General features: G+C 61.5%; 1 protein-coding gene across 2 annotated transcripts in view; it reads right to left on the bottom strand.

Annotated features, from left to right (window-relative positions):
- The window catches only part of COL5A1 (collagen type V alpha 1 chain), a 154,012-nt gene that overhangs the window by 74,938 nt on the left and 57,046 nt on the right, over positions 1 to 22,028 (bottom strand). For both annotated transcript variants that reach the window (XM_060013863.1, XM_060013864.1), the window contains exons 5-11: positions 11,932 to 12,063; positions 10,603 to 10,740; positions 9,672 to 9,923; positions 8,509 to 8,676; positions 8,323 to 8,376; positions 3,389 to 3,430; positions 3,134 to 3,196 (exon numbers count right to left, since the gene is read on the bottom strand). In XM_060013863.1, the coding sequence (XP_059869846.1) occupies positions 3,134 to 3,196; positions 3,389 to 3,430; positions 8,323 to 8,376; positions 8,509 to 8,676; positions 9,672 to 9,923; positions 10,603 to 10,740; positions 11,932 to 12,063 (849 nt within the window). The remainder of the gene's footprint in view (positions 1 to 3,133; positions 3,197 to 3,388; positions 3,431 to 8,322; positions 8,377 to 8,508; positions 8,677 to 9,671; positions 9,924 to 10,602; positions 10,741 to 11,931; positions 12,064 to 22,028) is intronic.

Below are 22,028 nucleotides of genomic sequence, written 5' to 3'. Positions count from 1 at the left end.
GAGGACGTGGCCCCGACACACCCAGGGAAGGCCCGTGTTACTGTGGCTTGCGGCCAGGACATCACAGAGATACCTGGCTGTGTGGAACAGGTGAGTAACCAGGTGTCCCAGGTTGGATGGCCCCACAAAAGATGTCCTGGGCACAGAGGGGCACTGGAAGGCGGAGCCGCCTGTCCTGCCCCCAGAAGGCAGGAGATGGTCGGACAACCTCGCCTTGCGGGCATCAGCGGTCACTCACCACAGCCTTTGCGAAGCTAAAAGCTTCCTATGGGCCTCGGTGGACTCTGCCTCTCAGCTAAGTTGCAGGGACCCAGCCTGTGACCATCCCCCTGGCCCTGAGTGTACATCCAGCCAGCCGCGGGGGGAAGTGGTGACACAGCTGGGCATCGTCCCCGCGGGCCCTGGGGATTAATGCAGGCACCTGGGAATCACGCTTTCTGTGGGTGTAATAACGGGGGTTCTTACAAGCCTTTTAAAGGACGGAAAAGACCCTCAAGCAAAATCCCGAAAGGATGCCCAACCCTTGAAACCTAAAGAGGTGGGAGAGAGGGGTTGAGGTCTCAACAACCGGGAGAAGGGGCTGGAGAAGCTGCGCCCATTGCAGCGTCATTACCGGGCTGTGTGGACATGATACAGAGTCATTGACCCTGCTGCTCCCTGGCCCCGAGGCTATCGAGTGCATCCCGATTCTGCAGGGAGGGAGGCACCCCCCGCAGGAAAGGGCCACTCAGACGAGTCTGCATAAACAGACCTTACTGAAACAAGCCTTATCTTCCATTAGTTTCCCCCATGTATTTTGCAGTCACTTCTCTGTAGTTTATTGCTTTCTGTTAAAATGGTATATAAGTTCCCAAGTCTAACCACTTCTCTGGGTTTCTTCTTCTTTTTCATGAAGCCTCATGTAAAATTAAAAATATGAATAAACTCATTTGCCTTTTCTCCTGTTAATGTCTTTGATCAGCTTAATATGCAGGTCCCACTGACAAAACCTAAGACGGTAAAGTTCTTTCCTCTCCTACACGGGAATTTCGAGGTCATGCTGCCAGCAAGTGGCACTGCAGGATCCTGACTCTGCATCCAATGTTCTTTCACAGCTAATCAGCAGACAAGCAGGAGATCCGGGCATTGCGAGGACGCTGAGCTGTGAGCAGGGACAGTTCCTGGACAAGCTGGTTAGGCAGGGCCCAGCGGGCGAGCAGTGCTCAGCTCCTGGCATCAGCTCCTCTCCCTGGGAAGAGCCCTGGTAAGGTCAATGGGCCGCAGGTTTCCCCTCCAATTCCAGGGACAGCGGGCTCTAGAGCAGGTGATTCCTCTGCCTCCCTAACCCCAGCCCCTTTCTCCTGGACCCTAACTTGAAGTTAAGGGAGACCAGCTCTAAAAGCACCGGGATTCCACCGGCAGGTGCCGTGGCTCTTCCAACTCTCAGGTCTCAGCACTCAAAGCACCGGCAGGGTCGCTGCCTCTAGCCCTGACCCAGGTTCAGTCCAGAGGCAGGGACCAAGCGGGGAGGAGTGTCCCTCTGGTTCGTGAGCATTTAGACCCTCAGTGCTAGACCAGTGCCCAGCACTGTGGACACTCCGTGAATATCTGTGCTGGACAGACAGACGGACAGACACTTGGAGCAACACTGAGGCTGACGGGAGATGTCAGTCAGTATCTGTGGCCCCTGTGGACGGCGACCTTCCCTACGTCTAAGAGAGAAGACGTCTGCTACGGCAGGCTGTCCTCTCTCACTGACGTCTGGACTCAGTCGCACCCCTGGGTCCATCTGAGGATGGCTCTGTGGGGGGACACGGCTGTCACCCCTCCATCCACTCCCAGACCTTTGGAGTGAGCTGGGTTAGAGACTGCAGCCCCTAGGGCAGAACTTGACTGGTGTGGGTTCAGGGGTGGGGAGAGGACAGGCCCCTCACCTGCTTGTCTGGAATTTCAACAGTGGTAGAGGCAGGAGCGGCATGGGAAGTATGGGAAGGCCAAGCAGGTCACAGGCCAGCCACGGAGCAAGGCCCACCTACTCCGCCCCCAAAGCCACTGGCCACAGGGAAGCAACATGGCGGAGAATCCTGTTTGGTACCCAGTCTGACCCGGCTGCCCTCAGAGGTCATGCAGCCACCTGCTTTGTCTGCGGGCATTTCCTCACATCACCCTGAGCATCACCCCAAAGCCCCCAGCACCTGACAGCCAAACGCCCCCTCGGAAGCAGACCCCAGCTGCCTTTCATCAGGACCAGACCCAGGCACTGTCCACCCCAAAACCGTGAGGTCTTTGCTCTGGGCAGTGTGCCAGGCGCTGGGGATAAAGGTCTGTTAGGATGCACACACGCCCCCAGTGTCTCTCATCTACAACTACACCCAATTATAGCTCTCAGTCTGACTGTGCTCACATCGATATTCATTAGACCAGCAGGAAAAACAAAAAGAAAAAAAACGTCAAGCTGGTCGAGAACCCACAGGGCAGCAGTACCCCCAAACGCCCACTAGGAGGCGGAACGAAATTGCCGCGAACTGGGCTCAGCCTGCATCTCTCTGGCAGCCACCCAGGGCGACCCGGGGATGGTACCTTTGACCAGGGAGACCACAGGATGTGTCCCTTTGGTCAGGATGACCCCAGGATGGTCCCTTTGGCTAGGGTGGCCGCAAGATGGTCTCTCTGACCCAGAGCAAGTTTTCTGTGTCTGTTGCTAGATTTCCAACAAGGAAGCTGGAGCGAGGGGGTCTTAAGGCCAATGAAGTCCACGTATTGAGGGAGGATGATTCGGACCCTGTGGGATACCCAGGCAGCACCAGAGCTCTTTGGCCACTGCAGCTGTTGTTACTGCTACCCTAATGCAGGGCCGCCACCATGAGCTGGCCCCTGGAACCCGCCGGGGGACCCACAGCCCAGCTGAGGCTCACTCTTGCAGGGGTCTCCTGCCTCCAGCTCAGGGCCAGGCAACAGTCGGCCCCCTAAACATCTGAAGAGAGTGGGCGCGCTAAGGGGTGGCGTGAGATGCGAGGGGACGGGGCAATCTGGGGAAGGACGTCAGTGTACAGCGGTCACCCACACAGGTGAGGGCAAGGCTGCTCCCCAAGCAGGGAGGACGCCTGGACGAGGCCACAGAGCCCATGATCCGAGGGGACTGAGCCGCCCTTACCCTTTCTCCAGGGTCACCCACTTGGCCAGTGGGACCCATCGTTCCTGGAGGTCCTGGGAGACCCTAGAATTAAAAGTAAAATCAGGCAGAGTTAAAGATGCAGCCACAGGGCGGTTCCCGCCTTGCCAGGAGAGGGTTCGAGAAAGTGCCGGTCCCAGGGCGTTTACCCCTCTTTTCCATCTGGGAGCTTTAAGGGGTCTCCCTCCACCCCTGAGCGCCTCCCACAAGTCACGGGACATAAAATGGGACACTCACCGCGGGGCCTTCGGGGCCGGGTGGCCCCTCCAGCAGCATGCCCTGGAAGAGACAGGGGGAGCGTCTGAGACCCCAGGATCCCTTCCCTCCATCGCCAGACCCCGAGTGCGCCCGGCCCCTAGCAGACCCCGGTCCTGAGGAAGCCCTCCATGCTGGGTGGACCAGAGGGCCACCGTCTCGGGCCCCTGGGTCTGCACCCTCCGTCCTGGGAGGGGTCCCAAGCAGCAGCCTCTGGAAGGGGGGCCACGGCGACCGTCCTCTGAGTGTTTCCAAGGCAGCCACAAGCCAGACAGCAACCCACAGGTTTCCCTCAAGAACCGCTTCCAGAGGAGAGAGGAGGAACCCGGACGCCCCGGCCACACCTCTGCCTTCCTGTGCCCAGGGGGCAGTGCCCAGGCAGGCCCCGGTGACGGCGGCCTGAGGGAGCAGTGGACCCCAGGGCCAGGGCCCAGGGAGGATGGAGAGACGACCAGCCGGTGGCTTCCGGGAGGACAGGAGGAAAGGGCACCACAGCTGAGGTCCCCGCCTAGAGAACCGTTAGGCCCAACTGCTAGAGCGGCCATGCTGGGGTCTCCAGCCCCCCCCTCCCTCCACCTGGGAAACACAGCCAAGTCCACTGGGCACTCAGCTGCCCTCCTCCTCTAGCCCCTCACCCGGCTGAGCCGAGGTTCATGCTGCCTCAGGCCCCCGGGCCTCACTGTCTTTCCCCCCAAATAGGGACAAGGCCTCCTGCCCCCTGTCAGCCTGGGCCGTAGAGTCGGCACGGGCAACGGAGGGGAGAGCAGGCTTCAGGTCTCTGCGGACACAGCTCCCGGCCCGGGGTCTCCTGCTCCCGGGCCTCGGCTTCAGCTACCTTCCCAGCGCGGGCCTCCTCTCTACCCCTGTCCGGTCAACACCAAGGTGAGCGTCCTCTGTGTTCCATGCCCACCGCCCCAGCGTCCTCTGTGTTCCATGCCCACTTCAGGAGTCAGAGGCAACGCATGGCCTTCCAGGGAGGGAAGGACCTCTGGCCCCTGCGAGGGTCTGCATGCTGAGAACACCATGGTGGATCGTTTCTGGGGGTCCTGGGACCCGGTGGGTTCCGTCCGGCCCGGCTGGGCAGGCTTCAGACTCACGCGGGGCGCCTGGCTGCCGTGGACCCCTCCTCCCAATGAATTCCTGTGACGGCTGAGACAGCGGTGAGAGGGCTGGACATACTTGGCCCCCCGTGGCAGACCTGCCTCCTGTTTCCCCGGAACAAAGCAGGCTCGGGTCGCTTCTCTCTGGGGCTGATCAATGCTATTGTGCCCTGGGCTTTTCTTTGAAAGTGAACAGTTCTCTTGTGACACCTAGAATTGCCTCCTAGGAGTAAGAGGGTGTGCCCAGGACAGGCACCAGGTCAGCAAAGGTGTCAGACACCCCCCAGTGGGGGGCACCCAGGCCAGGGGCTGCAGGTCCCCTCCAAGCCCCTCATCCTCCCGACCAGGGCTCCCCAGTCGCTGGGAGGATGCACCCGGTGTTTACACAGATGTGCACTCAGAAATGTTTGTACACGAGATGTACACAGAGAGTTCATCCAAACGGCCTCATCAGTCCCACTTTCCTGTCTCCTCCTCTGACAAAGGCAGCTGAGGAAGCTCAGAACTGAGCTAGGCTTAAGAGAGAAATCCCCGGCTGCCACGGACCCTGCAGGACCGCAGCTGTCTTCCCGGACACACAACCGCTGTTCTCAGGGAGTGGGGGCCACGGTGGGTGGGCTCTCACGGGAGGATCATTGCAGGTCGGCCCGGCAAGGGCCGGAGGCCGCTGGATAGATGAGCCCAGTAGAGGGGTGCCGGCGCTCTCCCAGGTACAGTGAAGGGATGGACCCCTGACCACCGCCCCGAAGAGAAGTGCTCCCAAGACACGGGAAGCCATGGCCTTCCTTCAATGGCCCCGCTCCACACCCCACTGGGGTAGAAGGTCTCAGCCTCAGCTGAGAACTCGAAACCATCCTTAGCAGGGGTCCATTCATCTGCTACACAGCACAGACCGAGGAAACCTCCCTTAAGCCCCAGTGGAAGGCAGACATGCCTGTTACGGGCCTTCGCCAGATGATACAGGGCATTGAATCTGGAGATGCCTGGCTCCCTGAGGTCCCAGGGCAGCCAGGAGCACCAGATCTGACTGGTCTGAATCCGCTCGGCTGAGGGACTCCTGTCCTGTCGAGGAGCCGCTGGTGTCGCTGACCCACGACACAGGGTACCAGGTCTGCCCCTGTGTACCCGGGATGGATGGATGCAAAGAGAAGGAGCTGGTTCCCAGAGCCCCATGGACAGTCAGCCACGCTCCCCAGAAGGAGGTCGCTGGGGCAGGCTGGGGAGAGGAAACGGCCACCCAACCTTCACGGGCCGTGACGCCTGCGCGGCCGAGGCAAGACCACGTCGGCCGTGGTCCGGGACTCGGCCATCTGTTTACAGGGAGCTAAGACTTTGAGGACATCTGGTGATGCTCCGGGTTGAGAAATTCCAACAGTTTCCATGATGTCTCCAGGGAGACCGGCCTCGGTCCCTCGGACACTCCGAACAGGCTGGGGGCTGGGCGGGAGCAAACGCTGGAGCCAGAGGGGAGGGCATCCTTCCCTAACTTTATCCAGATGACTCATTTCTCCCCGAACAAAGATGAAATGCATTTGCTGGAGACATGCTATCTGTGTTGGGCCGCTTCTATTTGCTCAGCCTGTTCCCCCGGCCCACCCTCGCCGGTGGAGCCTGGTGGATCCTGGCCACTGGACGCCCCGGCCCACCCTCGCCGGTGGAGCCTGGTAGAGCCTGGCCACTGGACGCCTCATCCACTCTCACCCGCCTCCACCTGGACCTGGGATGCTACGGCTCTCACACAGGGGCAGCCCGGTCTGAGGGACATGTGAAAAGGAAGCTTGTCCTGACCGAGGTGCCGGCCAGGCCTTCCCAGAGCCAGGAGCAAACCCAGGACTCCACAGAGCCTGGCCCCCGCCTGCCCGAGGGTTCTCCTCTTCCCAGGCAAGATGCCCCTTTCACCAAAGCGATGGGGACACCACGGAAGGCACCCGAGTCGGCGGCAAGTCCACCGGGGACCAAAGCCATCTGGACCGTGGTCTGCACACAGCTGGACCACAGGGAAGTCACACGGGGTGTGGTCCACCTTCTGGCACAGCCCCTCAAGGGCTGGCGCGGGTCCCCGGCAGCCCGTGTCTCGAGGCGGCACCACTGGCCGCACTGCTCTTCCCTGAGGGTCGCCTTCCTCCGAGTCTGGACTTGGTGTGAGGGGTTTACATGTCGCCGAGCAAGGAGCCGCCTGGTGCTGGTGTCCCCCTTCGGCCCCTCTGCCCACTTCCTCTGCATCCCCATCTTCCGGCCCCAGACAAGCCCTGACTCCCCTGGACCCTTGGGGAGCACCAGGAAAGGAATGTTCTCAGCCCGAGAACAGATGTGTGTGCCCAGCGGCCACAGCCCAGTGGGAGCGGAGGCGCCCATCCCTGGGACATGCCCTGGGGGGCGGGGCAGGAGGCACAGAGCAGGACAGTCATCTAGTCCCCCCGTCCTGATGCCCCAGCCACGGGCTTCAGGTGCCTCTAAGGGGGATGAGGTTCCAAAAGAACCTTCCCAGTCCCACGGGAGGATGGGGGTCACCTCAGTCCTCCGTCCCAGAAGTCCCACGGGAGGATGGGGGTCCCTCAGTCCTCCGTCCCCACGGGAGGATGGGGGTCACCTCAGTCCTCCGTCCCGGAAGTCCCACGGGAGGATGGGGGTCCCTCAGTCCTCCGTCCCAGAAGTCCCACGGGAGGATGGGGGTCCCTCAGTCCTCCGTCCCAGAAGTCCCACGGGAGGATGGGGGTCCCTCAGTCCTCCGTCCCGGAAGTCCCACGGGAGGATGGGGGTCCCTCAGTCCTCCGTCCCGGAAGTCCCAAGATCGGAAGCGTCCTGGAGCCTCCACGTGGGGCAACCGAGTCCTGGCAGTAGAGGAAGCTGGAGCCTGGCCCCAGCCTCGTGAGCCGTCAAGTGCAGGACGCTGGCCTCCTCCCTCTGGCTCTTGGAGGACGTGGCAGGGGTGGACCTTGGCAGCCAGCCCCTCCCCACTCTTAGAGCTGCTTCCCAGCCCATGATGCCACACCCACCACGTGCAGCTGCAGGGCACCCCTCCCCCACCCGGCTGATCACCTGGCACCTCGCCCGGCCCGACTCAGCGCCTGGACCTCGGCAGCCCAAAGGCCACAGGGTGGACCCTGGTGCTCCCCGGCCAGGCACGGCTCCCTGAGGGCAGAGGACATGCCAACGCAGAGTGGGGCCCCTGCCGACACCCACCGCCCCACGAGGTGCACGTGGGACCCTCTTCCCTCTGATCCCAAGGTTAAGACGTTCTCAACAGTCATTTTGTTTAACTCGCCCCCAGCCCAGAACAGTGAAGTTTCACTCAGTGGGAGTTTCAGGGCAGAGCTGTTTTATTAAATCCCCTCGGCGTGGCTGACGGCCAGGCTTCCCTGTTCCACCAGCTGCAGCCACATGGCTGCACAGCCCGCGTGGAGAGCTGGGTCCGTGGCTAACTCTCCCTGCTCCAGACCGGCCGCCACACTCAGCCTGCTAACCCCCTCTGCCCTCCAGGGGAGCTCCCTCCTTCCCAAAAGCCGAGTCTTTTAACAAGGAGAAATTGACACACAGTGGTGTGCCCGGATCCTAAGCGTGCGGCACAAAGGGTCCCGACCCATTCGAATCCCAGGCGGCCGCCACCTCGTTCGAGGTCCAGAACCTTACCCCCGCCCAGGCGCTTTTCCAAGCAGCGTGTGGCATCCACGAGGTCACGCAGCTCCTCGTGGTAGCCCCAGGCATAGAGGCGCAGGGGTCCCACAGGCCCAGCCACATCCTACTTAACCCACCACGTGCCCCCAGCTTCGACCCACCACCCCGCCGTTTCGGGGCGACAATAAGAAAGTGTCTTACTGGCTCGACGATGGCAGGTTCTCCCTTTTGACCTTTCTCGCCCCGTGGTCCGATCTGAGGTTTGTAAGATGCAGAGAGAGGAGAGGGAGAACAGAAAGAAGGTACAGATTACACCAAATCCATACGGCTGGTGAAGCAGGGGGTCCCCCGCAAGGGCCCGGGGAGGCACCCTCCCTAGCCACTCACCCCTTCGTAGATGGTGTCCTGGTTGGCGGGCATGCCCGGCCCGATCTCCGACGGGGAGATGGTGGGGTCGTAGTAAGGGTCGTAGTAGTTCTCGTCCAGGTTCCTGATGGTTTCTTCTGTGAACTCTCCGTCCAAGTCGTCCATCCCCTCCTCCGGAGGCGGATCCGGCTGAGAGGGAAGGCGGCAGGGTCACCCAGAGGAACGGACACGCACAGGCCCCCAGCCCCCGGACTCCAAGCACCGTGGCATTCCGAGGTCACAGAACACAGGTAGCCTGGGGTTTCACTTGTTGGGAGTCATCGTCTCCCTCTCACGACGGGGAGACTCACCCCAAAGCCCCCGAGACCCCGTGGCAAATCAGGGCTGCAGAAGGACGGGCACGTGGCCCCAGGCTGCACCGTGTACTTGGGGAACCTGGGGCCGCCAGGGGCTCCACCCAAGGCCCAGGGTCTCGGGGTAACAAGCTCCTAATCCCATGCCCGCTGCCAGAGGGGTCTGGACCCATCAGAACCCCGTGTGTCTGCTCTGTGGCCATCAAGGATTCAGCATCACGTGATGGTTGTGTTTAAGCACTCCCTATGGACCATGGGCTGAGCTCAACTCCTCTCCAGTCTGAAGACGTGGCAACAGCCCCAAGAGGCAGGGAACACTGGTGCCAGGTTGTAAATGAGATCACTGATTTTGAGAGAGGGGATATCACTTTCCAAGGCCACTGGCAGAGACTTCAAGTCAGGTCGGCCTGATGGGAAAGCCCATGGTCCTACCGGGCCTCATGTCTGGTCTGCTTGTCCAGACCCCCAGCTCATGTACCTGTCTGGCCTGCCCTCACCCGGGCCCCAGACAGGAACACTGTCTGTGAACACGCATGTCCTCGTCCGTCACCGCCGAACCCCAAGAGACCCGGAGGGCGGGGCTCATTCCACCCATTTTGCTGATGAAAAACTGACAACACTGAGATGCACCAGCAAGGCAGTGACGGCAAACTCACCGGGCATCCTCGGCCATCACTTAGAACGGCCTGGCTGCAAAGGGCTGCAGGGCCAGTTGTGGTGGGCAGGGGGAGGGCAGCTGCCCCAGGACAGCGAAGTGAGGAGTAGAGAAGGAAGAGCCCGGGGTCCAGCCCCCTCCCCTGGACCAAGCCCACTCGCTGGGAAGGCAATTACGTTAGAGGCATTGGAGGTGAGGACCGTGCTCGTGGGAACTTCGGCCCGGGCGCCCTGGTCGGGGGACCGGTCGGGGCTCTCGTCGGGGCTCCCGATGCCTTCGCCGTAGCTGAAGTCCTCGTAAGGGGGTGGGGTGTAGTAGTCCTCGCTGGGCACGTACTCGTAGTCCCCGATGCCGGGGTCCTCCTCCTTCCCGGCCCCCTCGCTGGTGTCGGGCACCGGAGGGGCTTCCGTGGGGGGCTGGGTCAGCTCCTGGGAGCCGGGCAGAGACGCGCAGGGTTAGGGGTGCGGCCGGCGCAGCGAGGACCGAGTCGGAGCTTTCCTCTGCGGCTTGAGAGGGAGGCTGGCCCATCAACCAACCGGCCCCTGTGGATCGGGGCGCAGGGGTCCCCTCAGGCCGGGGGAGACAGCCCAGCCCGCGGAAGTGCTGTGCACCAATAAACCCCGCGGTCATGCACTTGGCCAGGGTGAACTGTATCTCAAATTTTTTTTTAAGAAGTAAGAGAACAGAGAATTCCCTGGTGGTCCAGTGGTTAGGACTCTGCGTTCTCACTGCCGAGGGCCTGGGTTCAATCCCGGGTTGGGGAACTAAGATCCCGCAAGCCACATGGTGACCAAAGAAAAAAAAAGTAAGAGAATATTCCAGACTCTTAGAGCCTTATGGGCCAGTGTCCCGGCCACCCGTTGGGGAGGGGACTGGATTCCATCACAGCCATGTCCCCTGGTGTCCCCCGCACCACGGAAGGTCCTCTGCCCTACACTCCCCGTGAGGAGAAAGCACATACGGTCCCTGGTCCCCCGTTTCCCTGCCAAGCTCCCGCCCACCGCCCCTGCTCTCCACGCATCTCCAAACGGCCCCCATGTTCGCCACGGCGCCCCCGGCCCCCCCGCCAACCACGGCCTCCAGGGACCAGCAGCCGCCCGGCCAGACCTCGGCCACCTCTGTGGTCTCTCGAGCTGCTTCCACTGGTGTCTTGGTGGGGGTGGGCTCCTTGCCCACGTCGTCCGTGTCCTCATAGTAGGGGTACTCGTAGTAATAGGTGTCTCCTTCACCCTCTCCTTCCGGGTACTGAGAGCAAATAGGGCCACGTGAGGAGGGTGCGGGCCCCCCACCCCGAGATGCCAGCCCGCCATCTCCCTCCCTCGTGGGCTCAACTGGGAAGATCGGACCCCCAAAAGTCGTGCCCAGCTCCAGGCACCAACCCCGTGGGCCCTGAAAGGAGTCTTCCCCCTCCATCCCCTGGGGGAGCAGAGCTAGCCCCACGAGGAGTCCAGGGAAGGAAACGGGGACCCCCGGTGGCCTTCAAAGAGAGATGAGCCCTAAAAGGTCCAAACGTTCTGACCCTTTGGCACCCACCCAAACCGAGGGCCCCCCCGACCTTCACCGAAGGCCCAGGCCTCACGGGAGGGACTTCACAGCGACAGAGACGGTCTCACCCTCAGACCCATTTCTGTGTCGGGCATGGGGAGGGTGAGGCGTGGCCAGGAGGCCTCGGCTGCAGCAAGCCAGCTGGGGGCACTGCCAACCCTGTTCTCGGGGTGGGAAAGACATGCCTAGCCCAGGACTCCACAGCTTCATGGGGTCCCCCCCTCCTTCTCTTCCAACTGCTCGTGAAAGAAGGGAAGCTCACAGAAAAAATAGAGAGCAGGACTGAATTTTACTTAAAAGAAACAGGAGTCCACCCTGCGCAGGGGATGGGAGAGGATTCTCATTTGGAAACGGTACAAAGAACTGCAAATCCAACTAACGGAGGTGCTGCTGGGGCGTGAGGGCGGGTGGATGGGAAAGGCTGACCCACTGACACGCGGGTCACGGCCAGAGGACAGTGGTGTTGGACACGCTCCTGAAACTCTCGGGCCGAGGCTGCCCCTCAGAGTAGCTGCCGCCCTAGGGGTCAGAGGGGACCATGATCCGCTCCGACAGCCCTGAGCCCCTCCTGCCTGGCCAGCTCCAGACGGCCCGCCGGGGGCACCTGTGGCGTTTCCGCTCACGGCACCCCACCCAGGTGTTGGTCCAGGGGGCGCATGGCTCTCTTCTCCCAGAAACTTGGGTGAAAGATTCTTTACCAACGTCCTTTTTGACTCCATTGCTTTGGGAGCACAGAACCCTTCGTAAAGTGAGTCAGGAGTCCACCTTGCCCCGGGGATCAATTATAGTCTCACCCAGTGCGTTTGCTTCAAACGGGAGTCCCACAGCTTCTGTGTCCCTCCACGCCCAGCACCCCGAGACGGTCTGCCCACGGCTCCCACCAGGACTCACATATTCATCGGGATTGGGGTCCTGAGACTGGGGCTTGTCGGGGACCGCAGTGTCACAGTCAGGGCTGTAGTGCTCGCAGTAGTCGTAAGCTGCCCGGTGGTCCGAGACGAAGAGCAGCTGCTGGATGTCTCCCTGGAAGAGGACGAAAAGCCTGAACAGGCAGCACAGAGGGCACCCACGTGGGGACCCAGGAGCTTGTCCTTGGGGCCAGGCCTCCTCTGGGGGAGCTGCTACCTCTAAGAGCCATTCAACCGACCCGGCCATCCAGGCATTACTGATCCATCCACCCACCCACCCATCCACCTATCCACCCATCCATACACCTATCTACCCATCCATCTGCCCATGAATCCATCCATCCACCCACCCATCCATCCACCCAGCCACCCATCCATCCAGCCATCCACCCACCCATCCATCCACCCACCCACCCACCCATCCACCCACCCACCCACCCATCCTTCCACCCACCCACCCATCCTTCCACCCACCCATCCATCCACCCACCCACCCACACATCCATCCATCCACCCACCCATCTACCCACCCGCCCATCCATCCATCCACCCACCCAGCCATCCACGCACGGACCATCCATCCTTCTCTCCGTCCACCCATCCACTCATTCAATAGTCATTACTGAGCACCTACTAAGTGCGAGCTACTGCATCACACGTGGCGGATGCACGCACGGCCCAGAACCACTGCCTAGGGGTGCCCACACCCTTCCTAACACCTTGGGCTTGCCCTGTGCCCCACGGGTAAGATCCCATCACACCCGGACCGTGTATTCATCAGATTTCCATCGATTCCCGTGCCAGTCCCACTGCCCCCTTCTGACCAGAAGCCTGAGGCTGCCCCTGCTGCTGAGCCTCTGCTCTGCCAGGATCCAGCCAAAGGCTCGCAGCACTCCTGAAGGGCGGGGCCACGGGCGGAGCAAGAACGCGGTGCCCATCCGCACACGTCAGAACCACAGGCCCAGGCAAGGAAGCCGCACCCTCCCTGCCGGTCATTTGGAGAAGGTGCGCGAGGCCCTTCTCTGTGCCAGACCCCAGGAGGAGAGAGAGGCGGGCCCCCAGGCAGGGGCCAGATGTGGCCTCTCATCGCTGGACCATGGCAGGGCGGGGGTGATGTGTCACCCAAAGTCACTAAGCGTGGGTCCACGGATGGCCTCTGGGATCTGTGAAGCAAGGTGCCGGCCGTGCGCACAGCTCTGGGGACAGGACCCTCGCCCTCCGTGGCTTCCCAAAGGCTCTATGGGTAACCCGACCTAGAGACGGGGTGACAGTCCTGGAGTCCAGCAAAGGCCCATTCCTACCCGATCCCTGAGGCACAGTTCCAAATACACAGCCTCCCAACCCGGGTTTGAAACCGCCCCCTGACGAGCGAGGACTCAGAACTACCCCCAGCAGCCCGTCTCCACGCAGGGGGCTCGGAGGGGTGGAGCGTGGCCCCCCCACCCCGACGTCCAGCACTGTCTCCGGAACACAGACGGACCCTCACCGTCAGCGTCACCGACCACAGCCTGGCCGCAGGCCCCGGGGCTCAGTCTGCAGCCCCTCTGCCTTCCTGCCAGTGGGAGGAGTGGGCATGCAGGGTGAGCAGCCCGTGGGGCTGTCACGGGGGCAGAGCAGGAGAGGGGCGCCCCTGCCCGGCGCCCACCCCCTCGCTCAGCCACCCCTTCTCTCTCCCTTTGGATGTCAGAGGCTCCCGGCCCACGTTTTAAACTCTCCAGCACACAGGAACCATACGACAGGCCCAGTGAATCAAAACCACACGTTTTTATTGAACAACATGACTTCTAGTTCAAATTTCATCCAATTCAAATAAAGTATTTCTCCCTACGGACTGGCAGCTTGACATCTGAATATACGCTCTCCAAATGCGGTTACCGGAAAAAAGAACAGGCTCGGGGCATTTGGGGGGCAGCTGTGACCCCGGGCAGGGGGTGCGGCCCTCGAAGGAGCCGCCAGCACACTCATCACAGTGGCCCGGCAGAGGGCCTGCCTCCCCGGAAAGCCCAGGTCCCCGGGTGGCGGCCGCGGCCGGTGCATCTCTGTGTCCCTGTATCACAAGGTGTCCGGCCCAGCGCCAGGCCTCGCAGGCCCCGCACGGGGCGATGAGCAAAGCCAAGGGCACGGCATCCACTCCCACAAACAGGCCCAGCCGGAGCGGAGGTGCTTCCCAGCACTCAGCCCAGGCTCCGAAATGTGCCTGCCGACCCGGCCCTCAGCCAGGCCTGCTTCCCCGCCTGCCCACCCGTGCCCCAGGCTGCAGCAGTGACCACGTGGTCCGTCGAGGGCCCTGCCGGCAGAAGGCCCCCTTCGTCTCCAGCACCCACCCTCCCCTGCAAGTCCCCGCATGTGTTGAAAATCATTCTTCCCGCCAAATTCTCAAGTGGGTTTTCACACCAAAAGAACATGCCTGTTTGTTCTGTGGGCGTGTCCCTCAGAGGGCAGGGGTCTACTGTCCCCCACCCACTATGGAGAAGGGGAAACTGAGGCATGGCTGCGAAGCCCCCCAGAAGCTCTGCACCCGGATCCTCACCCAGAGCTCCCTCCAGCCCTCCCCCGACCTCTTCCCGCACACAGGGAGGGGTTCACATCCCCGGGCACCCCATCGGGGCCAGGAGCTTTGGGGCAGGACCCTGGGGTGACAGATGTGGCACTGGCTCTGCCTCTAGGCTCCCAGACAGAGCAGGTGGCTCCCCTGCTCCCAAACCACCCAGGGGCGTCACCTCCCGAGGGCAGGGCAGGGTGGGGAGGGGGCTTCAGGACGCTGCCCCCAGCCCCCAGCAGCAGACCCCACTGAGGGCTGGGAGGCAAAGCTGGGGCTCAGGGAACAGCAGTCAAACCCACCTCACACAAGCCAAGGAGACACCTCCCCGGCCTCACGGGAAACACCAGGGCTGCGCGAAGCGAGGGAGGACCTCGGCCTCCCTCGGGGGTTCTGACCAGAGGCAGGATGGTTCCTGGACCCCGAAGCACTGATGGGGTACTGGGGGCACAGGGGGACGCTGGGCGGCCCTGGATGAGGTGTCCTGGGGCCCTGAAAGCCATGACCTTGACACCCCATGAATACCCTGAGGCCTCCAGGACAGAGGGAAGTCCTGTCTCCCCTGCCCCACACCCAGCGGGGGCTCCCGAGGAACCCGGGCCCCTCAGACACTCTGCCCTGAAGGGCTCAGGGGCAGGGCCTGGGGTTGGGGATCCCTAAGGCGCTGGTCATTGTGGGGGCAGCCAGGCCCTAGAGCGGCCCCTTGAGTCTTCAGACAAGCTCTGATCTTGCATTCGGGCCAAAGGCAGCCACCGCTCCGCACCCCGAGAGCACCCCTCCTTCCGTCCCCCGTGAGGCCTCAGGAACTCCTCTGCCCCTTCTGCGGCATCCGATCAGAGCCAACCAATTTCTCTCTGCAGCAAGGGGGCATGTGGGCGACTGTCCTGGTGGCCGGCGACCCCAGACAGGACGCAGCCCCTGGGCTCCCCATTTAGCCAAAGGAAACCTGGGGCTCCCCTGCCCTCCTCCACCCTCGGGTGGTCCAGGAGAAGGGCTCTGCCAGAAGTTTGGAAAATCAAAATAGAGCCTCTGCCGTCGAGGGAGGCTGGGAGCCAGAACTGGAATTATTCGAGTCTGCGCTTCAGGCTGGGGACATGGAACAACTCGCGTGCCCCTCCCAGAGACCCCGTCTCCCGCTGTGCTTTGTCTCATTGAGACCAGAGGCAACTCAGAATCCTTCTCAACACAGGGCTTCCGGCAGCACCACCCGGCGACTTGGAGACGTCGTGCCCCCCGGCTGCCCTAAGGGGTGCATGTTGCCCTTCAAACGTGCAATGAGTGATCACAGCTTTATGACTGCGTCTTGAGAGCATTTTCACGATGCCTCGGGGGATGGGAAACCAAGCTCCAAACTCCAGACCCGGAGGCCCGTCACGGAGCCCCTGCCCTGGTGCGGCCTTCACAGCGGCTGCTGGTGGGAGATGCCGGAGCCCAGCTGCAGCCCCTCGGAGCCCAGGGAGCACCAGCGGGATGGTCCCCACTCGCCGAGCCGGCCCTCGCTGACCTCCCGGGACGTCCTGCCTCCCGCCTCTGGCCCCCGCAGGTCCCTCGGGACGTGGGGACCTGGAGCTTGGCCTGGCCAGGGCTTCTCAAAAAGGGTTCCGTGGAGGGGCCTGGGGTCCCAGCAGGTTTTCCACATCAGGCTGCCCCAGAGAAATGTCAGTTAGGAAAGGGTTTACGGGTTTCCTTAGAAAGTCAAAATCCTTGATATAGTAAAACCGTCTCATTTTACAGACGGAATCTGAGGTCAGCAGGGGTGGGTCCTGCCAGCCTCAACAGCAGCTCAGCCCCAAGGGCTCCGAGTCCGGGGAACTGTGACGCCGTGACGGGGGTCCAAAGTCTGCCTGGCCACTGCTGGGTGCCCCCCACAAATCTCTCCTGAGCCTCACTGCAACCGCCACTTTACAGATGGGGAAACGGAGGCCGTGGGGCGGAAGAACTTTCCAGAACCAGGAAGGTCCCACTGTGTATCTCCTTACCCCACAGCATCCGTGCTGTCTTACACTTGACCAGGGCCTTGGTCCCCTCATCCATGATGCAGCGAGCGCTCACCGAGGGTCCCCACTGTGCTATCTCTGCTCCCCGAAATCCCCACCGTGATACGGGTGAGGCCGTGACCCCCCTGCACGGTCGCCCTTCTCCCCCCGCTTTCGCCCCACCCTGCCCGGACCCTTGCCCTCTGAGCCCCGCAGAGCCTGGAGCAGTGGGTGTGCACCCTGCATGGGGAGCTGCTGACTGACTGCCACCCACCCTGCCCCTCCCACAGCCTACAAGCCCCCCGACAGCAGCATGTCTCGCTGCGACCCGCAGGGGCACGTGCCCCGCTCCAGCCCCTGATGGCAGGCCTCCTGGCTCCCACGGACGACAGGACCCACGAGTCACATACGGCCCAGCCCAGAGCGGGCAGCAGACCTACGGAGGGCGCTGGGGGGGGCACCAGGCGGCTGGGGCTCCGTCTCCTCCTTCAGCAGCAGCCCAGGGCCCGGGGCTGCACGCGCCCACCCCGCCCCACCTGCCACCCGACGGGATGGCTTTCCGGGCACCCACTGCCCGCCGCAAGCCTCTGCCTTTCCCCATTCCAGCCCACCGCCCCCGGCCCCTCCAAGAGGGAGCTGGACCTCGTTTCCTCCCTCTCATCCCCATGTCACAGATGCACCCACTAGGCTCGGGGGGGGGGGGTCACTCTCGCGAGGGCACGGAATGGGGGCTCCCTGGAGCCGACTTCTATGTCCCGCACACACATCTACCAGAGCTTCCAGCTCCCATAAACGACACCGTCACCTCGTCCAGGCAGCCCTCTGTGGGGCACGTCCCCGCCCCACCCGCCCCACCCGCCCCGTGGGTGCTCCTGACACCGGACTCCACATCTCCAACGCAGGCCACGCCCTGTAATCGCTCAGGTTACCTCTAAAAGCCGAGCCCCAGACGCGGCGCCCCGCGCAGCCTGCCCTGCGGTGGCCCACGTCACCTGCCCAGAGAAGCAGGCGCACTGCTTTCACTGCATCCCTCGCTCCGACGATGCCCAGGGCGTTCTCAATTGACGTGCCTTATCTCTGCCTCCACCAGGTCAGTAAAGCTCTACAGACCCCCTAGAAGCTTCTGCACCAGCCCGGCGGTCACCACGGCCATTCCACTCCCCACACAGCCCCGACGCCCGGGTGGCCAGCGGCTGTCCCTCTTCCTGCAGAGGACAGGCCGGGCGGCCCGCGAGGCGCCAGCCATCGGGACACACAGGACACAGGTGTCCCTGGCTGAGCCGGGCCTTCTGCTGAGGGAACCAGTCCTGCCTTTTCCCATAATGAGATTTTACCCAAACTGCGCTCCTGCTGAGGAAACTGCAAAGTGTTCGTTGGAGAGCTTTGCAACCCTAAGGGCTGTGGACTCAGAAAACACCTTTGCCCAGATGAGGGAGGCCCTCGCCCCTGCTTCCCGGCCTGGAGCGTCTGTGCCGCTGCTCTCTCCAGTGACGCGCCCGGCTTTTCATTTCCTCTCTCCAGTGCTATTTAATCTTGCATCCCTCCTTCCAACAAACAGCCATGGGTCCCCCGGGGAAGCCAGCCCTGCAGGGACTGCCCCGCACCACGGGCCCCTCCCTGTCCAACCCGAACCGGCCCCGAGGGGCTCCCACTGCGCACTTGGCTCTTCCCGTGGTTTTAGCCAGAGCGCTTCACCCTCGTAAATGGAGACACACGGTCCTTTGAGAGGACGGACGGACGGATACTTCTTGTCCCAGGCTGGGGTAGGAGCGCGCAGTCTACGGAGCAAAAACAAGAAGGAAGCATCGACCTTCGGCTGCCAGGGGTCTGGTCACAAATCTGCCCCCGGTGAGGACAGCCCCGTCTGAGTCCACTTGCCAGCAAGTGACACAGAGCAGGCACACGTGTGCACAGAGCACCAGGGACACGCAGGCACACGTGGTCACTTGTCCACCCTGCAAAGCTTTCCTTCCCCGGGGGAGCCTGGTGGGTCTGACATTGGGACCAGCCTGGCGGACACAGGGCAGGGGGCTTCTATGAGGCACCTTCCTGATGTCCCAGGAGAGTTCGCACGTGAAAGCCCTCCCGAGTCCCCCTTCCTGTTCAAGCTCTCACGGCCCAAACAGGTCACACTTCACATCTTGTTGTGACATTTTTCATCAAAAGTCACACAATGGGGCTTCCCTGGTGGCGCAGGGGTTGAGAGTCCGCCTGCCGATGCAGGGGACACGGGTTCGTGCCCCGGTCCGGGAGGATCCCACATGCCGCGGAGCGGCTGGGCCCGTGAGCCATGGCCGCTGAGCCTGCGCGTCCGGAGCCTGTGCTCCGCAACGGGAGAGGCCACAGCACTGAGAGGTCTGCATACCGCAAAAAAAAAAAAAAAAAAAAGTCACACAATGGAAAGGGAGGGGCCCAAGCCGGGGCGGCTAAGGCACTGTTTCTATGATGTTTCCAGCACCCACGGCGTGAGAAAGAGTCAAGCACCATTCAGGTGAGCGAGCGAGCGAGCGTTAAAGGAAGATCTCCACGCGGGTGGAAGCCACTTCCTGCTGCCCCCCGGGTCCCGCCTCCACGGTCCATGTCTGTGGCCTTCCCCCCACTATGTGGCCACCACTGGTCCCAGCCCAATTCTCACCTGCGCCACCCACCCCTGGTGTCTCCTCACACCTGCACTGGTGCAGGCGGTGTGCACCACACCTGAGTCTCCACCAAGGGGCCAGGGGCAGGGATGGTGGGGGGATGGTCACGTCCCAGCCTCATCAGACCTGAAACTAGCCACAGTGACTAAAGGGTCACCTTAGTGAACTCAGAGAGTGGACACCTCATCCCCAGACCAAGGGACAGGGCAGCAGAGCCAGCGGCAGGGACCAGGCTGGCTCACGGGCCCACCGGACTCTATAAAGGGCATGGGTCTCACATCCTTTCCCCACTGGCTACGCGGCCCTAGATATTTCACTCCAGACATTTAGGTGAGCAGCCCAGCCTAGGCAGCACGTGAGGGAAGCTGTCCCGTCCTTCCCCCACCCCAGACTTTCAGAGCAGCAAGCCTGTAGGCACTGGACTGACCACGCAGCACAGGGACACATCTGTCGTGATAAGCTCCACAGAGGAAGGAGCACGACTCTGGGCACCACCTCAGGAAGGGGTGAGGCAGTGACACATGTGGCCTGGGTGCAGGATTCCGCCCCTTGCAGGCTGTGGGGCCTTAAGCACATCACTGAATCTTCCCAGGCCTCTGAGCGTGCATTTGCAAAGGAGAACGAGATCTACCTCACTAAGGACTAAGCGTGACAGTATACACAGCCTGCCCGGTGGGCCTGGCACCCGGTGAGGCCCAGACAAAGTGGCAACTGCCATCCCTGCCATCACCACCACCATCACCACCACCATCACCATCATCACCACCTTCACCATCAACATCATCATCATCACCACCATCAGCACCATCACCACCACCATCACCACCACCACCACCATCTTCATCATTACCATCCTATCACCACCATCACCATCATCATCACCATCATCACCACCACAACCACCACCACCATCACCACCTTCACTACCATCACCAACACCATCATCACCATCACCACCACCATCACCATCATCACCACCATCACCATCATCATAATCACCACCATCACCATCACCACCACCATCACCGCCACCACCACCATCACCATCACCACCATTATCGCCACCACCATCACCATCACCACCGTCATCACCATCACAAACATCACCACCACCACCATCATCATCATCACCACCATCACCACTATTACCACCATCACTCCCACCCCCATCATTAACATCACTACCATCACCATCACTATCATTGTCATCATCATGACCACCACCATCACCACCAGCATCACCATCACTATTATCATCACCATCATCACCACCACCATCACCATCATCACCACCATCACCATCAACATCATAATCACCACCATCACCATCATCACACCATTACCACCACCACCATCACCACCATCACCACCACCATCACCACCATCACCATCAACATCACCACCACCACCATCAACATCATCAAAATCACCACCATCACCATCACCACACCATCACCACCACCATCACCACCATCATCACCACCATCTTCATCATCATTACCATCCTATCACCACCACCATCACCACCATCATCACCATCATCATCACCACCATCACCACTATTACCACCATCACTCCCATCCCCATCATCAACATCACTACCATCACCACCACCATCATCACCATCATTACTATTATCATCACCATCACCACGAGGACCACCACTGACCACCATCACCAACACTAACATCACCAACATTATCATCACCACCACCACCATAACCACCATTACCATTCCCACTCCCATCCCCATCGTTAACATCACTACCTTCAGCACCACTACCATTGCCGTCATCATCACCAACATCACCATCATCATTATCATCACCACCAACACCACCACCTCCACCACGACCACCATGACCGCCATCACCACCATCACCATCAGCCCTGGATCCCTGACAAAGGCTCACTGCCCTCTCCCTCTGAAGGCAGTCAGCTCTGACTATTCATTCTTTCACCCTTTCAACCAGCATTTTTAGCACCCCTATGATAAGCTTATTGACACCAAGACAAATAAATCAGTGCCCTCGACTGCAAGTCTCAAGCTCTCACTGGTTCCTCAGTAGGCGCCCAGGTGACCTCCTCTGGCTGGCAAGGTCAAGGAAGGCATCCTGAGGCAGTGGCCTCAGAGCTGGGCCCTGGTGGAGGAGGTGGATGCTGCAGGTTCATACGTGTGAACGCCCTGTTCCGTGGTCCTCACTTGGCCACTGCCTCACCCCACACCCCTGGACGAGACGCTCTACCTCAGGCACCAGCGCCGTCTCCATCCTGCCGCCCCACTCTAGGCGCAGACCTCAGGTCTTAGTTCAGCCTCCGCTGCGCACGTCCAGCCCCTCGATCATCCCACCCTCTGTTCCGAACGCATCACACCCATGGTCGCTAATGGGCTTGCCACGCACAGACCCCTGCACCTCCTCCACGGGAGTGTCCTACACCCGCATCTCCCCATCCCGCACCTGCCAGCTGCTTGTTTTGAACCCAAGTGCAGAAATTCACAGTCACCTTCACTGAATTTCACTTCCTTGGTTCTAGAACACGGTCCCAACCTGAAAGACCTTTCTGCGGCATCTTATTCTGTCAACCAACGAGAGAAACTTGGCATTGTTTGTGACAGACCCCACGCAGGTGTTTCTGCAGGTCCACAGTCGTGAGAAGGACTCACACTGCATGCAGAACACGCACTTCCCTGCAGGGGGCCAGGCAGGGGAGTGGTGGGGAGGAGTTGATTTTAGAGGCCCAGGCTGCCCCACACGCTCCAGGCCAGCACCCCCGTTCTGAGCAGACTCTGTGCCGTAATCCAGCCTCACTTCAAGCACTGAGGCCATGCGGCACAACGCCGGCCAAGGTCCCAGGCTCTGCCCCAGACCCGGCAACCTCGACTGCAAACACACACTGCTGGACGTGGGAAGGATGGGGTGACACA

The sequence above is a fragment of the Delphinus delphis genome, chromosome 6, assembly GCF_949987515.2.
Source record: "Delphinus delphis chromosome 6, mDelDel1.2, whole genome shotgun sequence".
In the NCBI taxonomy this organism is placed as follows: domain Eukaryota; kingdom Metazoa; phylum Chordata; class Mammalia; order Artiodactyla; family Delphinidae; genus Delphinus; species Delphinus delphis.
The sequence above is the reverse complement of the archived record's forward strand: the minus strand, read 5'-3'. Positions and strand labels throughout refer to the sequence as shown.